The 21,253-nt window shown below is 45.1% G+C and overlaps 1 protein-coding gene across 10 annotated transcripts in view; it reads right to left on the reverse strand.

The window, feature by feature from the left end:
• Window positions 1-21,253, reverse strand: part of ANKS1A (ankyrin repeat and sterile alpha motif domain containing 1A) — a 178,854-nt gene that overhangs the window by 55,683 nt on the left and 101,918 nt on the right. For all 10 annotated transcript variants that reach the window (XM_059178569.1, XM_059178566.1, XM_059178571.1 and 7 more), the window contains one exon: window positions 14,494-15,083. In XM_059178569.1, coding sequence (XP_059034552.1) covers window positions 14,494-15,083 — 590 coding nt within the window. The remainder of the gene's footprint in view (window positions 1-14,493; window positions 15,084-21,253) is intronic.

Genomic DNA, 21,253 nt, shown 5'->3' on the forward strand with positions numbered 1-21,253 from the left:
AGGGCATGGTGAGTTCTGCAGCAGCCAAACAATGCCCAAGAAAGGCTCAGGGACCCAGAGCGGGCTATTCTGCTGGTAGGTGGAGAGTAGTCACAGGCATTGTTCCATATTGGGGTGCAGGGAAGACCTACATTGGTTCTACCAAAAAGCACAACAGGGGAGAGGCTCAGCTGTATCTCCCAGGCAGGAAGCACAGGCAGAAGCTTCCCGAGGCAGAATGCAACTCTCCGTTACTTTGCAGAGCAGCTTTGCAGAAGGCCTCCTGATGAGGGTGGAGGGGCTCTGGAGGGGTCACGTGTACAGTTCTTGATTTGGGCTCACTGACACATTTATCCCCTTAATTTTTCAGGAGAGTAAGAGGCAATCACATTCCCTGATGAGGCATTATCAGGCGCCGTGTGACAAGTAAAATCTCATCGTGCTGTATAATGTCATCTGTAATGATGTCACACAACTTCCAGAGGACTTGCTGACCTGCATGCATCAACCGGTCGGGACAGATGCAGTTTGAGAACAAGTCATCTGAGGAAAAGGAGAAGGAACTCGGGTGCCTGGTAAGGAAACAAGGTCTGAGAGCAGGAGGACATAACTGCAGCTTCAAATGTCTGAACAACCAGGAAGCAGGACAGTGTGCCTGACCCTCAAGGGAGAACCAGAACCAATGGGGTGGAAGGCACAGATCTTAGATGGAAATGAGAAAGGATTTCCCGAGATTTCACACAAGTAATGGCAGACCATGGAGGTGGTCACTTGGGAGTTTCCAAGAAAGAGCCAGAAGTGTGTTTTTAGAGGACACAAAAGTGACTATCTTTAAGGCAGGTGGATGGCACAGTAATTCAGATTTCCTCCAATGTCTTAATTGGCAAATTTACTTGAAATCACCACATCACTCTGCAAGTCCGAGACAAAATAAAAGCAAAAGCAGAAAAGATCCCAAACCTAAGAGTCCTCCATCTGGGACAGCAGGAAGGGGAAGAAATGCTTTGAGCTTTAACAGTGAAATGAAAAACTCATATTTTCTCTTAAGAGTTCCCTCTCCCAAGTCACTTTCCTTTACATGCATGACAACATTTTCATCTGGAGTTGGGGAGGAAAAGTAAGAAAGTCCTGTGATAAGTTGGGTAGAAACAAGAGGAATTGAACAGTAATTGTAAATTAACGCCTTTTATTAATTATTCTCCCTATTTCCACCTCCCTGCAGGCCCTGTATGTTGGAGGTTTTTGGCTCACTTCTTTTTTAAATTCAATTTTTTCAAGACTTAGAAGCTGTAGCTTCAACTGGCCTTCTTCATTTATCAACTCTAACACCTTAGATAACTCCCTTCAATTCTTAGAAATTTAGTTTCCTTACCTGGAAAACTGAATCAAGTAGTTGACTAGATCAAATAGTTGCTAAAATTCAGCAGGATGTTTGTTTGGTCTTGACGATTTTTTAATTTGACACCAAAAGCAAAAATAAGTAAATGGCCCTATATCAAACTAAAATGCTTCTGCACAGTGAAAGAAACCATCAAGAAAATAAAAAGGCAATTTATGGAATGGGAAAAGATATTTGCAAACCACATATCTGATAAGGGGCTGATATCCAAAATATATAGGCACTCCTAAACTCAAGAGCAAACAAACAAACAAACAAACAAAACAAGAAAAACCCAACCAAAAACAAACAAACAATAAACACCAATTCAATTTAAAACGGGCAAGGGCAAAAGAGGGGTGCCTAGGCTGGCTCAGTCAGCCAAGCATCCAACTCTTATTTCAGCTTGGGTTGTGATCATAGGGACGTGGGGTTGAGCCCTGCACTGGGCTCTCCACTCAGTGTGGCCTGTGCTTGACACTCTCTCCCTCTGCCCCTTCCTTTTCTCACTTACTCTCTCTCTCCCTAAATAACTCAAAATAAAATAAAATAAAATAAAATAAAATAAAATAAAATAAAATAAAACAGGCAAAAGACATAAAGAGGCATTTTTCCAAAGAAGACATACAAATGGCTAACAGGTACATGAAAAGAGGCTCCACTTCACTCAACATGCAAATCCAAACCTCAGTGAGTGATCGGCCCACTCAGGCTATGATCAGAAGACAAGAGATAAAAAGTGTTGGCAAGGATGTGGAGGAAAGGGAGCCCTGCACACTGCTGGTGGGAATGCAAACTGTGCAGCCACTATGGAGAAACAGTCTGGAGGTTCCTCAAGAAATTAAATACATAACTACCATATGACCCAGGAACTTCACTTCTGGCTATATGTCCAAAGGAAATAATCAGTATTTCAAAGAGATATTTGCACCCCTATGTTCATAGCAGCATTATTCACAATGGCCAAAGTATGGGAACAATCTAAATGTCTGTTGATGGATAAAGTAAGGAAATATAATAAGGTACACTTACGTATGTATAACTTCTGTACATATAATTTATATATAATTATGTAAATATAATATAGTATGTATATATGTCTGTGTGTGTGTGTTAGAATATTATTCAGCCTTCAAAAAGAAGGGAATCCTGTCATTTGCTACAACATGGATAAACCTGGAGCATATTAAAAACAAAACCAAAGGGGCGCCTGGGTGGCTCAGTAGGTCAAAAGCCTCTGCCTTCGGCTCAGGTCATGGTCAAGGGGTCCTGGGATCGAGCCCCACATCAGGCTCTCTGCTCAGCGGGGAGCCTGCTTCCTCCTCTCTCTCTCCCTGACTCTCTGACTACTTGTAATCTCTGTCTATCAAATAAATAAATAAAATCTTAAAAAAAAACACCCACAACAAAACAAAACAAAACCTAAAACCTGGAGGACATTCTGCTGGGTGAAATAAGCCAGAGAGAGCAAGATAAGAACTGTATGTTATCACTTATATGTGGACTCATAAAAAAATACACCAAAACAAAACCAAAAAAACCTCCAACTTACAGAACCAGGGGCTGCAGGGAGGGGAAATAAGGAGAGGCTGGTAAAAGGGTACAAACTTTCAGTCTGTATTAAATCTGATGATCTAATAGGTAACAAAATGACTATAGTTGATAACCCTGTATTGTGTAATTGGAATTTGCTGATAGAGTAGAACTTAAATGTTCTCACAAAAAAGAAGGAGGAGGAGGAGTGAAGTATGTGAGGTGATAGATGTGTTAATTAACTCAATGAGGGGAACCCTTTTACAACATATATGTAAATCAAATCACTACCTTATACACTTTAAATATCTTATAATTTTACTTCACCTCAAATAAAGCTGGAAAAAAGTCAACAGGATGCTTATCACTCCTTAGATAAAAATAAATTCCAGAAGAAACAAAGATTTAAACCTGAAAAATAAAACCCTGAAAGTACTAGAAGAAAATAAGAAAGAGAGAGAGAGAGAAGAGAGAGAGAGTGTGTGTGTGTGTGTGTGTTATAAACTGAGTAGGGAAGGTTTTTTTAAACTAAGACACAAAATCTAGAAGTCATTAAAGAAAAGATTGATTCAACTATACAAAATTTTAAATTTCTGTATATTGGGGCACCTGGGTGGCTGAGCTGGTTAAACATCCGCCTTGGGCTCAGGTCGTGATCACAGGGTCCTGGGATCAAACCCAGCATCAGACTCTCTTCTAGTGGGGAGGCTGCTTCTCCCTCTGTTCTCTTCCTCCCTCTCTTTCTCTCTCTCGAATAAGTAAATAAAATCTTTAAAAAAACTAAATAAATTTCTGTAAGTTAAAAAAAATCCATACTGTTGTATGTCAATAATACCTCATTAGTAATTTTTTAAAACCCTGCCAAAAGACAATGCATATTATAGATAAAGGGCTATTTTCTTCAAACATAAAGAGCTTCTATAAATTCAAAGAAACAGATCAAATCAACAACTGCAATCAAAACAAAGAAAAGGAGGAAAGAGAAAGCAAAGGAACAAGCAGCTCAGAAAAGAAAAACAGTTTTTTAAAAATATGAAAAGATGCCGACCTCACTCATAATAAAAAAAGACACCCCCTTTAAAACTATACCAGGATAACATTACCAATCTGTTAACCAAAAAGAGATTAAAAAGCTGACCACCCCCAGGTTGGTGAGGTATCAAGAAACAGGCTCTCCTAATAGGAGTTATGACTGTGAGAGTAAATTTAACATGCATAATAAACCCTTTAACACAGATGCTGATCATCAAGAAATTTATCTTAAAATGACACTGTATAAGGATACGTATTGTAGTCTTACTTGTAATTAGTAGAAACTGAGTAACATCCAAAATATCTATCTAGAGAAAACTTTTAAAATAAATGATTAGTATATCCATACTGTAGAATCATATGAAATATAAAAAAGAAAAGTAAACACTTTATGTACTTAATTAGAATTATTTAAAAAAAATAAACTATCAAACGAAAAAAGGTTCAAAGCAGTATGCAGAATATGGCATCACTTGTCTTGAAAAGAAAAATACCTGACAGGGCTAAAATGCTTACAAATGCACAAATACTTCTAAGAAAGATACTAAAAAACTCAGGAGAGGAACTGGGTGTCTGAAAAAACTATATGTTCTTTGGTACCTTTTAAATTTCAGCCATATAATACTGAATATTATAACTTAAAAAAAATCCCCAGTGTACAAAAATTCCGTTTCAAGCATTGGCTTTGCCTAAACATTTATATGCAGTTGGATGGGAAGGCTATTTAAATCAACTATTCCCTCTCAGAGCACAGGTCAACTCCTTGGGTTTTGGCAATTTCTATCCTTTAAGTACTCTGCCACCATACCCCAGGTTCCATGGTGGTCCCTCCTATCCTCTGGGTCAGCAAAGAGGGCTCAGCCAGGCCCAGAGATAAACTTCTCCAGAGTTATCCATCTTCCAGGTGTCAGTGAACTCCAGCACTGCCCGCCCATAACCGATACAAGGCACCCCTCTCACGAGGCTTTTGGCGCAGGCCCTGCTGAAAATAACTAGCTCCAAAGTGGAAAGGAACCCCAACACAAACACAAACCACACCATTTCAACTGAGTTTACGATGGCTTCCTGGCTGTTTAAATCAGGACAGGCAAGAACAGACTGCCAGACAAATTGTCATTTGTAGGCCCCTAGCGAGCTTAGGCAGTTTTCCACCTGTCCAGACAAATAAACACACTGCCTTGAGTTATGGACAGGTGGGCCCTGTGGCGCCGGAGACCGGGTCATTAGAGCGTGTGAGCAAGACGGAGTGGGATCCTGAGACAGATTGCTTAGCATCTTGGCTCTGCCCATGATCTTCAGGCCACAAGTATCCTTCTCACCCACAGGCTACTCACCTGGAGGCATTCAAAAGGGAATATCCATGGGAAAAAGCAGGAAAAAGAAAAGTAAAGGAACCCTCAGCAGGGAGGGCAGCCATCCACGAAAACAGAGGGGGGAGCACAGAGCACATCTCAGGGTGCTGGTGAAAACACTGCGGGCTAGAAAAGAGCTCTGTGTTGCAGGGGAGGTCCAGATTCGTTGCTTTCTTCCAGTCTTATGTAATAAAAAAAGCCCATCCCTCACTCTCTTGCCCGGTAATGACTTAGCTGCCACTCTGACTGCACACCAAATCTCTAAACAAATTAAAGTTCTCTGGGGCCTATTCATTTCATGGAGGGAAAAAAAAAAACCCCAAACAGAGACATAGTTGTCTTGTGAGAAGACAGGGAAGCCAGCTAGTAGTTTTGCTACACGTCAAGGGGCTCTGTGTGAGCCAGAGATGATGAGGGCTAGAGCAGTCAGTGGCAGGTCATCTGGGCAGGAGCACGGATAGACCAGAGGCATCACAATGCCTGGCATCTTGACCCCAACCAGACCCAAGCCCGCATGTACCACGCATTCACTAACCGGGCAGCCACGGTCCCTGCTCGTGGCTAACTGAGACACCTCCCCGCCCCCAATAGGACACAATTCACCATGTGAAATAACACAGAGCCTATATGTACACACATGTGTGCACATATACACATAAACACCAACTCCATACCTGGGATCTGAGAAGCTCCCTGTCCACTGACCTCTGCAATTCCACCCTGGGTCAGACAATATCTGAGGCCCCCTGCACCTCCCTCTCTAACCAGCAACAATGACCTGTTTGGAATCTGCGGGCTTGACTAGTACCAGGAAGTATTTCAGAGTCATCAGGCCGTCAGCCCTTAAGATGCCTTTCAAGGTACCAACACCATCTCTGAGTTCAAAACAACGATGGTGCGGCTACTCAGACTCTTCTGCCCCGTCTCGAATACCTAATCATCTGTCCTCCTCTCATAGGATCTCTGTTCTCTAGATTCTTGGCCATCTTCTGGTCTAAATAATTTTGGAGTTCCTTCCCCTTGCTTTATAATCCTGGTTTTTAGATTTTGTTTCCACTTTGAAAATGGGATGTGTCCATGGAAATGTATTTCCTAAAACAATGACCTAGAATCTAATCTTTCTACCACAACCCATTCAATGATCCTTGCCCAGGATGACAACGACAGTGAACAAGTTTGAGAAAAATTTTTTAAAAGTTTTATTTATTTAAGTAATCTCTACACCCCACGTGGGGCCTAAACTCAACAACTCCAGATCAAGAGTTGTATGCTCTTCCCAAGTAGCCAGCCAGGCACCTGCAAGTCTGAGAAATTCTTGCAAATTCAGATTTCATTCTACTTCCGTAGCTTAAAAAATATATGTATGTTTGTACATAAATATGCACATATGTACACATGCATGTACGCAAATATGTATAAAAACTCACCCAACACAAATTACTAGAAAAAAAGGGGGGGGACCAAGATAAGGAAAGAAGCCAGTGGCTAAAAAGAGGAAGTTAAAAGTAAAAGTCAAGTACTAAGATGTATTTGTAAGACAATGTAAGCGTAGAATGGAATTTCCAATTTGTCTGACAGGAGAAATTAATCACTAACAGCAGCTTGCTGGCTCAGCTCAGGCCACGCCCCACCCCGCCCCCTCCTTCCCCGGAGGGCCCCACCCTGGCAGCCCCAACCCCCATCCCCATCAGGCTGTATCCCTCCTCTCAGCTTTTTCTCATTAGCATTGTTATCACCAACCAGCATACTGATTTTACTTCTTGTCTTCTCTTTCCCCTCTACTTTCTAGAACGTCAGTTACACAAGGCACAGGATTTTGTCTGTTTCGTTCACTGCTCATCCCCAGTTACTGGAATAACAGAATACCTCAAACTTAGCAGGTATTCAACAAATTAGTTGAATGAATGAAAAATTCTAATAAAAATATGCTTTGATTCTATATTATTGTCAATTCTGTGAAAATACCTCTACTTGACTCTCAAACACAACTGTTTAGAATAATATAACTACTATTGCCTAAATTACATAAAATCACTCCGTCTGTATCTAACTGATGCCATTACTAGAAGAAAAGAAGGAAGACAGATACAAAACCAGAAGCAAGTACATAAAAAGAATGTCCCAGAAAATGTTCCTGTGATTCTTGACATCTATATGCACTGTCATTAAAGATCAAATTCTCCTCATATATTCACTGAGATCCACTGGCACCCAAGTTTTTGGTCTGGCGTTTGAAAACAACAAAATATAAGGAAACAAAAATGAGTCAAGAGGGAAGTTCTCATCTTCTGGCAATTTCACAAATACCACAAAATCCCTACCTGGTCCTTGATGGTGCTGTGCTGATGGGGCTAAGTGGAACCAGGCCGTTTCTGAAAGGACAGGGGTCAGACAGTGTGGATGGGTGTAATGGGGATGAGGAAGCAGAGCTAAGACCATAAGCAGTAAAATGCTCTGGAGAATGTAACAACAAGTGAACACGGGTGAGAGGTTTAAAAGACAAAAGACAAGAAAAACCCTTCAGGCAGAGAAGGCTGAGGAAAGGCTATCAGAAAAACCTCTCCTTGATGCCACCAGGAAGGAAAAGGAGGAAAAGTAAAGTAAATGAAAGTACCGAGGAAGTAAAAAGCCAGGAAAGAGCACAGAGGAACAAGGAGGAACCAGCAAAGGGGAAAAAGGAAATGAAAAGAAAAGCAGGAGGAGTCAAGAGGTAGGAAAGCAGCCAGGAAGCAAGCTAGAGAGGAGAGGGAAGCAGGGAGATGCAGACAGGGACAATAATAGCCAGGTCCCCCAGAACCCCATGCAAAGTAAAGAGGGAGCAGCAGGGAGGGCGCCCTTCCTGGCCAGGTGCCAGCCACCCCGCCCTTGCTGGCAGGTTGTCCACTGGGAGGCATGATGTCACCAAGGACCGTCTGGTGGGATGTGGCAGGGGTCAAGAACACCAGGCCTCTCCTCACTAACTACAGAGCCAGGACTAACACTGGCTTATTCATAATACTGTGTATGGGGTTCTGTTACCGTCAAGGCCATGGAAATGCCCATATGCATCTTTTTAAGTCAGGGCTCACCAAAATCCCTTGGATTTACCAGACAGGAAGGCAAAACAGTTTCTTCTGGACTGCCTATAAATGGAGATTTTTTTAAAATACTGGAATAAAAACAACAACAAAAAAAGCCCTCAATCTTAACAGGCCACTTAAAACCAAGGGAAACCTTGAGGTTCTAGAACAAAAGTTGTGACTCCTGTGTACACAGGGGCAATAACGAAATAGATGGTCCACGCTCTGATTTGTCCTCAGGGATAGGAGTATATCACATTCTTTTTTTTTTTTTTTTTTAAGATTTTATTTATTTATTTGACAGATCACAAGTAGGCAGAGAGGCAGGCAGAGAGAGAGAGAGAGAAGAAGAAGAAGCAGGTTCCCTGCTGAACAGAGAGTTCAATGTGGGGCTTGAGCCCAGGACCCTAGGAACATGACCTGAGCTGAAGGCAGAGGCTTTAACCCACTGAGCCACCCAGGAGCCCCTCACATTCTTGTCTAGAGTGGGCTGACCATGCTCAGCCAGAAAGACTACACAGTATGCTTGTTTCTATGATAAAGAACAAGACAAACTGCAGACTGTGGTGGAGAAAGTTTAGCCACTGTCAGCACAAACTCAAGCTCCACTCTCCTTATTTAACAGCAGAGGCCATTCTTCTAGCACACCCAACCCACAAGGGTTAAAATCAACCCAAGCCTCTGTGGAGTTGAACCAATCAGCTCTTCCCTTGATGACATCATGCCTCCAACTGGACAGCACAGGCGGAAGGGTGGGGTGCCTGGGACAGGGCACTTGGGCCTGGAAGGGTGCCCTCTGTGCTGCTGCCACTTCACTGCTCACTGAGGGATCCCAGAGCCAAGGGTCCCCTCTCAGCTACCATTCATTTCAGGTGGAACCGAACGGTGCCCCAAAACCCCTGCCAGAAATTATTCTCAGCTCATACAAAATGCACACAAAGCACGCATCCCTGCTCTTTATCCATTTCCCACTTGTTTAATATTTATGAAAACTGATTACAAAACACAAATTTATCATTTAAGCTTTCAGCCAAGTTTGAAATTACTCAAATGTTTATGCTAAGTAGACAAGCGGCCTTCTGCAGTTTTTGTCTTTCATAAATTTCAATCTCATTCAAAGGCAGCTATGGGAGAGACCTATCTGACCCCAAGGACGCCATACATTCAAGCCACAATCTGACCAGAAGGTTATTTTTGTTCTTCTTAGGAGGTACTTAATTCGGACATTAACTGCTGTGTGCCCTTGTGGGTGCGCCCCACAGTGCAGAGATGGGATGGAAATGCATCTAGGAGATGGTGGTTCTGGGGCACACAGCTGAGACACTGATGTACCACCAGCTCTAGAAAAGAGAAAAGGCTTCCTACATGGGAGAGGCTTCAAGTTAGATGATCAATTTCTTCTGCTTCTTAGCACCCTGGATATCCACACCTCTGGCTCGTCTGCAAATGAAGATTTACAATTTACATGCACGAGCTGTTTTTACTGCTCCAGCACATAGCCATCTAGGCTGGCCTGAGCTGGATAGAAATAGTACTACAAAATGTCCGTATGGATCAGTGTCCCCTCGGGAAAAAGACGGCACATGCACACCGGGCAACCAAAAAAGCTTAATAAGGGGATTATTTACACACATTTGGACAGGGTACAGAGAGATCAACAAGTAAGGAGAGGGACTCACAGCCAGGAGCCCCAGGCTAGAAGCATCCAGGGGAGGGACTTGTTATCAGAACCCAGAGACAGCAGCTTTCGGGAAAGGTCCCCCACAGGAGAGCTGGTCTTTCAAGGAGGGGACACAGCCAACCCAGGATTCCTTTGGCCTCGCAATGCAGGCCACACAGATGAGCCTTCTGGGGCACAGGCAGGTAGAGAAGGAGAGGGAACATGCCTGAGGGCAGTTGGAAGATACCCTGCAAGGTGTCCGACAGGGACCTGGAAGACAGCTTCAACACCAACGAATAAACCAGCCCTCTGACACAGCCACACAATACCACGCTGTGCCTTTCATAACTCAGGTCTGAATCCAGGTCTTATGGATGTTGCTGTAACTGGTAAGACAGAAATTATAAATCGGTAAATACACTCATACCCCAAATTTGGATACACGTCAAATGTTAACAGAGACTAACCTGTAGAGAGATGTAGGTGATTTTCCCATTCCTAATCTATGTATTTTTAAAGTTATACTGATGGACAGTTGTCCAGTTTACCTTCTGTTATGCCCCTATTCTATTAGGCATCACCAAGATAACAAGGAGTGCTTTGATTTTTGACTGGTGAACAGAGAAAGCATCTACTGAAGCTTGGATTTTGATCTCCTCTTAGGCGGAGCACTTTTCAAAGTAAATTCTTTTTTTTTGCTTATAAAAATCTAATGGAAACTAGGGAGAATCCTAGTGTCATAACGGATGCCATCTCAGAGGTTCCCCTTAATCAGGCCAACTTTCCGAAGTCCTCTCGTTCTGGGGAATCACCCAAGGGCGGCACGAAGCACCTGTAAGGAGCTGTCTGTATTTGGAAAAAGCAACTCCCAGTCTGTCAGCTGTGCATGTCCCCCAGCTACAGAACAACAGCCCTGACAAGCATCCCATCAACTAGCCACTGTTGGCCATGATATAGAAGAATACATTTGAAAAATAAACAGTAGGAAGAGCCGCACATTTCGCTCCAACTTCTCTCCTCTCCCAGAGTTAGCAGGAAGCTTCGTGAATTTCTCAAAGAGCAAAGCGGGGGTGGGTGGGGTGGAATGGGGTGGGGTGGGGCTACTGCCCTCCCCTCCCAGCTGGGCAGGCTCTTCTGTCCTGGGGTGGGCCAGGGTCATACAGGACCTCACCAGGCAAGGGGCCTGAACGCCATGGCTTCCCTGTCACCTTGCAGCACCAGACAAGCCCCCCAAAGTTCTGCCTTTCTTAAGTTCTGAAGACACTCTGTGCCTCAGGTCCCATTCTCCAAAGCTCCAGGCATAATAATAATGGGAATAGTTACCATTTATTCAATACTTTATGCATAGTAGGGACTGGGCTAGGCACTTAAACATATGTCTAACTGGTAAAAAAACAAAAAACAAAAAACAAAAACAAAAACAAAAAAACCACACCTCTGAAACACAGACCTGACTGCCTGTTTCACAAGTACTACTAACAATGCTAAGGCTTCCCAAGTCCACTCCTGTGACAAGGAGGAGTGGATGGTGGAGCCAGGGCTCAGAGCTGGGTCTGCTGACTCTGGATCCTGAGCCCTGCATGTTAGCCCGCACTGCCTTCTAGGAGCGGTCTGGCAGACCAGCCCACATATCCATCTGCACCGAGATCACAAGTGCCCAGGCCCCACAGTGAGGAGCTGAGCTGGAACCAAGCTCCTTCTGAGAAGCTTTCCCCAACCTCCTGGGGATCAAGTGATGACAAAGAAATCAAGTGCAAGATACGGCACAGCAGCCTTCAGGCACCTGTCAGGGGTGGGGTGGGGAGCAGCCATTAACTAATGACCCGTTCTGGTAAAGTCTGCCAAAGGCTTGGGTCTAGGGCCAACCACTGGGGGAAACACTTCTGAAGTTTCTCTTTTGACAGAGGTAACCACGAAAAACATGTATAATATGACTCAAAAACAATGATGAAGGATCATGCAAGAAGGGTCCTGTGAATCATCTCCAAAGGAGCAAATCTTGATCTTCTGAATTCCTTCCAATAAGGGCTCAGTTCTCTTAGGTTTTTGAATCTAAAGTGCAACAGTGCTTCCAGTCATTCAGTCACATCACAGACTGGCCCAGGACACACAGACCTCAAGCAGCCCCCGAGTTCACGGTAGCCACCCGCAAGCTCTACCTGCAACAAAACAGGAGCATATGAACCTCCTGTAGCTAAGGGGCCAAGAGACAACTAGTGCGTTAGCCCAAACAGCCCACTTCAATGACACTGGGCCGTGCTCCAGTGACTTTGTGTTCCTCCTCCAGGAGGAAATGGTGGAGGCCATGGGACAGACGGGCTGGCCGTGATGTGTGTTAACAGAGCATGAAAATCCTGCGGCCAATCACCTGGCACTACTGACCTCTTGGGTGCAAGATACGCTGGGGAGATGGAACCAAAAAGAAGAGGTAATTCATAAGACAGGTAAAGCTGTCTGCCAGCCCATTTGAAGGATTCTGATATACTGCCTTGCTATCAAACCAAACACTCACTTCTTAGCCTTGTGTTCAGTCCACTATGTGATCCCAATCTCTCTACCCTATTTCTTTTGAAGATTTTATATCTTAAGCAATCTTTACACCCAACGTGGGGCTCAAACTTAAAACCCTGAGATCAAGAGTCATACGCTCCACTGACTGAGCCAGCTAGGCGCACCCCCACCCCGCACCGTTACTCCTTATGCTCCCCTATACGAACTCTACTTACAGAAACCAAATGACCTAAGCTTCTCCAGTTCCACAACTTCCCTTACACTATTCTCTCCACAAGTGCCTTTTCTTCATCCCCTAGCTTAAATCTGGTTTTCCCCTAAAACATTTGGTTCTTTCATTCCAAGTCTCTGGGATCTTTCCTGAAGTCCCCTCCCACTCTCCGTCTCCACCTTCCCCACTCCCACTGATGTTTTTCCTCCATCTGCCCCTCCTTCCATTTCAGAGCACACAGCACTTCTCTTACTTGTGAACTGCCTCATCCTATACTTGACTGTAAATGAGTAAAACTCTATGTTGTGTGTGTGTGTGTGTTTTAAAGATTTTATTTATTTGACAGAGAGAGAAAGATCATAAGTAGGCAGAGAGAGGGGGGAAAGCAGGCTCCCTGCTGAGCAGAGAGCCAGATGCAGGGCTTGATCCCAGGACCCTGAGATCATGGCTTGAGCTGAAGGCAGAGGCTTAACCCACTGAACCACCCAGGCACCCCATATGTTGCGCGTTTTGAAAAGCAAAAGCAAAGCACACATTCCTACAAACACACAGATCCTAGTGGGTAGTCTCCCACTGGCCAGGAGCTCTGTCACTCAAACTGATTTTCCTTTAAGTGGTCTAGCGTCTAATCCAGGCTCACCCACTCCACCTTGGTTTCTAAATGAGTGAAAAGTGAAAACTTTGTACTGCACAGAATTCTTCAGTCTGACTACACAAGAGTTCTTAAGCTCATCTTATCTGGAGATAAGAGTGCTGTAGGAATTGCCCCCACCCTGTTCCCACGCCTGGAATGGGATTCACTTTGGTTTCTATAACTTTGCAGCTGCAACCTGAGTAGACTTGGGTAGAGCATTTAGTCTACAGATCACTCAAACAGGCACGTCAGCTGCACTGTTGCCCTCCTCTTCGCAAGCTAAATTCATCTCTTGAAAATGTTCCTGGGAGACAGACCCAGTTCCCTTCAAAGGCAGCTCTCTCTCCACAAGAAGCCTGGAAGGGTAGCACTTTAACATTCTCTGGGTGTTTACCAATCTTCGAGAAACAAATTCTTGTGCCCAGCAAGACATGTCACAGGTCACTGAAAAATATTCGGGTACATATTTCTAACTATTCTAGAACAGTGGTTATGCAAGTTAACCTGGGCCTCAGACTCCCAATGTTCTCTCTTCTTTAATCTCTGTTTTTCCAACCACCTAGCCCTCTGCCTCACCAGCCCGGGAATGTGGGCCAGGCGGAATGCTTCTGCTGGGAGAGGCAGTTTGGTCTTCCAGGGGAATGCAGCAGGAACAGTCACGGAGGAGCGGAGAACAGAAAAACCCCCTCTGATCCCCTTTCAGTAGCTTATCCCAAAGCCCACCCACTGACCCCGTCCTAGCTGACTGAGTCTTCCCTCTTCCTCCTGAAGATGCAAAGTTTTCTGGCTCTTTGTAAGAATCTCCAGGATAAGCACAACTCCCTGGATAGTGGCTAAGGGGATCCAAATATTTCCAAACAGCATGTCATTTCTAGGCACCGCCTCTCCCTCAGAACAACTCTGCTTGGGGCCACCACCCTCCAGTTTAACCATGAAGGGACTTCTCCTCTGCCATCTGGGCAATGAGATCCCCTGCCTGGCAACTTGGGGCTTGCCTCATCACGGCTGTCAGAAACACTCTGGTCACAGTGAGAAGGAACCAGGGCAAGCCTGGCCCACAAGTCCTGGTCCCAGGAGTCGGCGCACAGGGGAGCCGTGGTGGGCTGTGGCCAGCCCAGCTCCCTCTGACATCACATGGCCTTACCTCATCCCACTCCGAGGCAAAGGAGGGCGACTTCTCCAGCCTCTTCTTCCCGATGCTGCAGTTGGACAAGGACTCGCTCCGGCTCCCCATTGTAGCGTCCTCCGTGGGTGAGCAGGTCAGGAGATCAGAGTCAGACTTGGACAAGCTGCGGCTGAGTTTGAGTTCAGCTTTGGGTTTGCTGGTGGGAGGGGCTCGGCTCCTAGCCCCACTGCGGTCTCTTTCTTCCTCAGCACCACCAGGGTGTTGAGATGCCGTGTGAGTCAAAGTTTTGGGGTGCGATTGGCTGTTGGTGGTGGGCAGGCCAGCCGGGTAACCTGCTCTTTTACTCTGGTCCAGGACACTGGGCAGGGAGGCTCCAGGAGCGTGTACACCCGTCTCCTCCAGCTGCATGCTGGCCTCGTGACAGGCGCCCTGTGCAGGGGACCCTTCTGGATGGCTCTGGCCAGGGGCAGAGAGCAGCTGGAAAGGGTCCTGTCCCACCTCACACACCGGGGAGGAGCCGTGGAGAAGACCTGAGAACTGCTCTGGGACCTGCCCGTCCTGCCCCTCCGCAGAGTCCTGGCTCCGGCTACTGCTGCTCCGCCTGTGGTCTTGGAGTGGACAGAGAAACAGAGAAATCAAAAATTAAACGTGGCAAAAATCAACAAAGTTCCAATGCAGTGAGCAGACGGCAGGGCTGAGGAATTCAACAACAGGGAAAGAAAGAGAAGCAAGCTGGACAGGCTGGAGAGGGCAGCGGGAGAGAAGAAGAGAGAGGAAGGAAGAAAACAGTTTCGTATTGTACTTAATGTTCAATTTGTACCCAAAGTCAGAGCATTTATGAAATTCCAAACACTGGCCTGATTAATGCTATCTGGCAGCCTTCCCTGTTGTTAGGTTTCTGTTAACGTTAACGACCAGACCTTGCTATATAAGGCGAGAAGTGCTAGCTATATCCTACAGAAAGGACACGAGTAAGGAGAGAGCAAACACGGAGTAAAAGTGAGAAAGAAAGAGAGAGAGAGAGAGAAAGTGAGCCAGTGAACAGGCGAGACTCCTGGAACATCTGATACATTTCCATAAAGGCCAAAGTGTTATTTAGAGCCACCCACCACCCCCCCTTTCCTCTGGCAAGCAGCAACAGAGGGGAAAAAAATGGAGGTCATGATCCACAACCTGCAACTTCTGGAATTCTTTAACTAAGCGTGCAAAACAAAACAGCAGAGAAATAACCGCTTCCTTCCTCACATGGGGGTTGTGCAGGGTTCCACGCCTCATCCTTCCTTCCTCAGGGAGCACTTTTTTTTCACTTTTTTTTTTCTTTTATTTCTTTTTTCTTTTTTTTCTCTTTCTTTTTCTTTCTTTCTTTTTCTTTTTTTTTTTTTTTTTGTGGAGAATGTGCACATCTCACTCCTTCCCAGCTGCTCCTATTTGTTTAAGTTTAACCTCAGTTGATCCACTGAAAACAAAATGGTCTAATCTGTCAATGCCAGAAGACATTTGCAGTTCTCTTAAGACCTCCTCAACAGCCCAGAAATCTGACACTACCAGTTCATGAGGCCAACCACTACTGTATACTCACCCAAGATATCAAACACCTCTGCCCTGGAGTGGCATAAATAATTGACTAAATCAGAATCCAACATCAGTATCACACCGGGACACCCAAGGGGCTCGCCCTTTGTGACCTCAGACCTGTTAGAGATTTTCACAAACATCTGCAGGATAGCTTAACCACCCTGCGCCCAGGACTAGCTCACATTCCTAAGCTAATATTCAATGTCGTTATCTCTATAAGTAGAATCAACGGTATAGATAACAAATGGTTCCCTAGTCTGCCCAAAGCTCCCAAGTCTTAGAACCCAAAGGATCAAGTTCAATTATTTTTACAGATGAGAAATCTATCTTGTCTAAGGTGGTGGGGAAGAAGATGTTAACCTAGGCTTTTTGGAACACCTGGCTCTAGTCCTAGCTGTGCTGTTCTTCAGCTGTGTGGCCTTGGCACTGATCTTACCCTATGGGGCTTGAGTATCTAAAATAAGTAGGATGGACTGCGAAGTCTTTAAAAATCCCTTTTATGTTACAATGGTGATGAGAATCCAAGTCTCCACCACACTGTGATGGCAAACTTCTCCCTCTAGTGGGTTGCTGCAGATCCCTGCCTGGGTGCTTCTCTTGCTACCACCTGCGTACACCCACTCTCCCTCACCAGCGTGCCTGCAGCTCAAGGCCCCTGGAAGCTCAATTCCATGACTGGTCTTTGGGTGAGGAGGGGTACACTTTGATAAACACAATGCACGAAAACACAGTCTTCACTGCCCCAGGCACCATGCCGAAGTCCCACAATGCTCTTCCAAGACAGTCTTGCAGGAAGGATCCCAACAACCAGTTCTCATATTGAGCCCATCAGCCTAAGTTCTGAGCAGGGACACGGTTCCATTCACCCTACTTTCTCAAGACGAATGGTTCAGTCTCCAAAGTCTGTTCAGCTTTTGGCAAGCCTGCTGAGGCTGTAAGGGGTAGCCAATTAGCTGCACTTTATGGCTCTGATTACTTATCCACAGGAGGCCAGAAGTATGCACTCTGGCATCTCCTTCCTCTACACTTGACTGCTTTGGGATTTTCATACCCCTAACTCACAAACTCTATACCCCAAAGGTCAGGTCTAGAGCACTAAACAAGCACTGAACAATTGGAATCACTGCTCTAGGGAAGAAGAAACGCGTACGTAAGAGTTCCATCCAGCCTAACTCAGCCCCAGCAAGCCATGACTTTAGGACTCTGAATTCCACATATGACAACTGGGCACCCGAACAGAGCTGACCCGTAGCATTGCAAAGTGGGGCTGGAGAGGATGACATGTGACTGTCTACTGGTGGTTCAGACCAATGGCACTACCTAAGACAGCCAGATGGGGAGAGTCAAAATTGCTACCTCTCAGACCATATCCACATGGCAGTTTCCTACAGATTCCGGCCCAAGGTGCCATTCCTCTGCATCTGAATACAAAAAGAAGACTTTGGTAACGGGAATGCGGGCTTCTATTTCTTCTTGTCAGCATCTGGCTCCTTATTTCACAATATTTTGGGGAGGGAGGGGAATCCAACAACAAAAGAGAAACACTGGAATCCAGAACTGGGAGTTAGCCTGGCTCACGCTTGCCTGGGTGGACCTTGGAACCCAGGCCACAGAGAATGTTCTGACTGCTGCTGTGGGAGCTGACAGTGAAGGCCCTGTCTAACAGCCACCCATTCATGCTAGCATCAATGAAGAAAGAGAGACACATGCCAAGAGCTCAATACCAGACAGATGCCTGGGGAAGGAAGTGGGCAGAAAGAAAGAATGGAAACTTATGGAAGGAGGAAATATGTGAAGAGGAAAAATTTCTGAGGGCCATAATCCCATGAGGGAAAACACAATCTACCAATACTTTATAGAGTAAAAGAAATCATGAAAAGGAATTCTTATGATTACATGACTCACCCAGGCAATTCCCTAGGAAAGACACCTTGGTGGTTGAAAAGCTTGTCAAGATCGAAGATCCTCAGGATCTTAATAAGCTAGTGTTCTCTTCCCCATAAGAAAAAAATTAAAAAAAAAAAACAAACATATCCAAGACTAAGCTACATATCCTGGCAAATCAACAAGTAGGGAAAGAACTACTCAGTGGTCCCTTGTAAAGTCAGAATAGTATTAGGCCTCTCGGGGACGAGGTGGTAACAATATAATGTACTGGTCACAAGCCAGCTCTTGAGCAAATTCTTAACTTGTCTGTGCCCAGAACTCTCATCCATAATTCTGGGGTCCTGAGAGTGCTGACTTCATAGAATTGTTGTGAGAATTAAATTATATGTGTTAAGCAATTAGAACCACACCTGGCACATGTCAGCTCTCAAGAGATGTTAACAAATACTATTCTCCACACAGGATCCACTACAAAGTGCTTCACTCACAGATGAGCCTACCAACTAGTTTGCTAGTTGGTGGGCTGCTCACAGGTTTGTCGGAAAGATCACCAAAGACAGCATCCATGACACGTACGAATATCCATTGCCTTTGTTATCCTTACAACTCTTGACAGCAGAAGGCAGGGACAGAAGGTAATACAGTGAGAAGGCTGGAGTGAGAGATGGGCCCCAGAACTGTGGCTATGAATACCCATTCCACCAATAAGCAGGTACAAAATGTCTGCCTTCAAGAGGCACCCAAGATTTGAAGACACTGACCTCTCAATGGGCTTACCAGCTATCGGAAGAAACTAGCATACACAGAAATGACTAGAATTAATTATTTAAAAATTAATAGATGCCTTAAGAAAAGTATAAATCAGATGCACAGTGAGCAGGAAGGAAAGTGTGATTACTTGGAATCAGGAGTCTCAGAAGAGGTAGCTTCTGAGCTGGCCGCTGAAGAAGTAAAGCCTTGACAGGCTTAATGTTTAGTGGAAACACACTTAAAAAGCAGAACCATGAACCTTGTGCCTGGGCACTCATGGATTCTCAGACTCACAGAAAAGAACTGTCAGGCCTGAGGCTTTCCCTCTGATTGGGAATCACTGCACTGCCCCCTTAGAACCATACAGCTTCCAATCCTCCTCCCGCACTGCCATCAGCACACTCCATAACCTGCCCTTGTAGGAGAGAAACAAGGGGCTAGGACACAGAGACAGCTGTTTCCTTACTCCCCCCATAGATCAAGGCCAGCTGCTCGACTGAGCAGCACACACCAGCATGCTAATTCTCAGCCCCTTCAACTTTCAATCTTTATTCACTCTGGGTGTTCATTTTCCTTTTACCCTGTGAGCTGCTGAAGCAAGGGGTCTTCCGTGCTGCATTTTAATGCTCATGACGACGATCCACAGGGATCTCAAGGGCTTCTGAATAATAACATTTTAACATTTAGACATTTTCAGTCAGTTTCTGTTGTTTTTTTTTTTTTAAGATTTTATTTATTTATTTGACAGAGAGAGATCACAAGTAGGCAGAGAGAGAGGAGGAAGCAGGCTCCCTGCTGAGCAGAGAGCCCGATGCGGGACTCAATCCCAGGACCCTGAGATCATTACCTGAGCCGAAGGCAGCAGCTTAACCCACTGAGCCACCCAGGCGCCCCGTGTCTGTTTAGATTAGGGCTAAAAACTGTGGTTTGTATGAGAACTTGCTAAGTCAAATCAACCCTACAACCCAGAGAACCCAGTAACTCCAGTTACCCAGACTGTTCTGCTCTCTTTTTTCTGTAAGGCCTGAACCCTCCAACTCTCCAGTCACTGCAGTGAGCACCAGAAACCATGTGTGTCCAGGAGAACTCCTACGTACATGGCTACTTGTGGAGAGTCCCCATGTTCTCCTAAGAAGGAAGGTGCTGACTAGGTTATGCAGACACTTGCTGGCAACTGTGATCTGATAAGACAAGAAGACCTAGAGTCCATTCTCTGGGCCATGGCAATCAGAGAAGCAGAGACCTGAACTGGCAGATTCAGGAAGCCCAAATTATAGTCCCGGCCCTGTGATTTCTTTCTTTCTGGTTCTAAAAAAAAAAAGAAAAAAAAGAAAGAAAAGGAAAGCAAAGCAAAGTTGGGGTACATTCTCTAGGACTAAGATTTACTATGATTTGATTCCAATTAGGTAAACGAATCTTCCACTTCTACAGTGTTAAGAATGTGAAGAGCAGCAGGGCCCTGGATAAAAACGGTTCAAGCTCATGGCTAAACTTTGGATTTAGCCAGACTAGGGCTTAAGACCCAGCTCAAACACCCAACTTCTTCCTCATCTACTACACGGTGACAAAAATAGCCCCTACCCGGAAGATCTGTCATAAGATACACAATGACCTAATCAGCGACCACAGACTCAGCACATGGCCGCCCCTGAGAAGCATTCATTAAACAGTAGCTGCTATCATTATCATCATTCTTCATTTACAACCATTTCCAAACTGCTCTTCATGCTCACGCTGCACACACAGGCTGGTTTCTTTTCTCCCAAACTCTGTAAAAGGAGACTGGTTTCTTCTAAGTGGCCCTATAAATTAGACTGTAGAAAACTCCACCGGCAGGGAAGGTCTAGTAGTCTTGCAAGTTTGGTGCAGGGTAACATGTAGCCGTGCAGTGAAGAATCTTCAGGTCAGAACCAGTTTCTACTGTAGCCCGCATGGGTTACAGCCCAGCTTTGGGACTCAGGGCTGTTCTACCTTGACTTGGCTCCAATTACCTTATAGCTCCCCCATTTCCTTAAATTTCTCTTGGACAGTCTGTTTACTCCCTGTTGTTGGACCTCTGGCCCCCCAAATTTTCCTATTCACTATACCAGCTCTGCTTGGCTCACTTTCCGACCAGCCATGATACTTAACCGTGTCTAATTTAACAGCACACTTGACATCTCTGTTTCCCTTGATCTTCTGCCAGTTCCAACACTGGGTATTCACGACCATTTGCTTTCTCTTCTCCAGTTGCTGGAATGTTGAGCCCCGATGAATACTCAAGAAACAACTGACTGAGTCTTCTACCAGTTTATTTAACTCAGCTGGCTTCCAACAGCCACACTGTGTTGGGTACTAGTTGTTCTATGCTGGACATGCTGCTAACCATTTTCTTTTTTAATATTCACAACAATCATGAGGTAAGAATATGTACCCCAACTTTACATGTAGAAAGTCAGGCTTAAAGAGGTTAAATGACTTCCTCAGTCACCAGCCAGTATGCGGTAGAGCAAGAGTCCAAGTGGACTACCAGGCCGGGCTACCATTTCATTCATCTCTTGAAAACTGCGGTGTCATTTTAAAATGG

This window comes from Mustela lutreola, chromosome 6 (assembly GCF_030435805.1).
Source record: "Mustela lutreola isolate mMusLut2 chromosome 6, mMusLut2.pri, whole genome shotgun sequence".
Lineage (NCBI taxonomy): Eukaryota > Metazoa > Chordata > Mammalia > Carnivora > Mustelidae > Mustela > Mustela lutreola.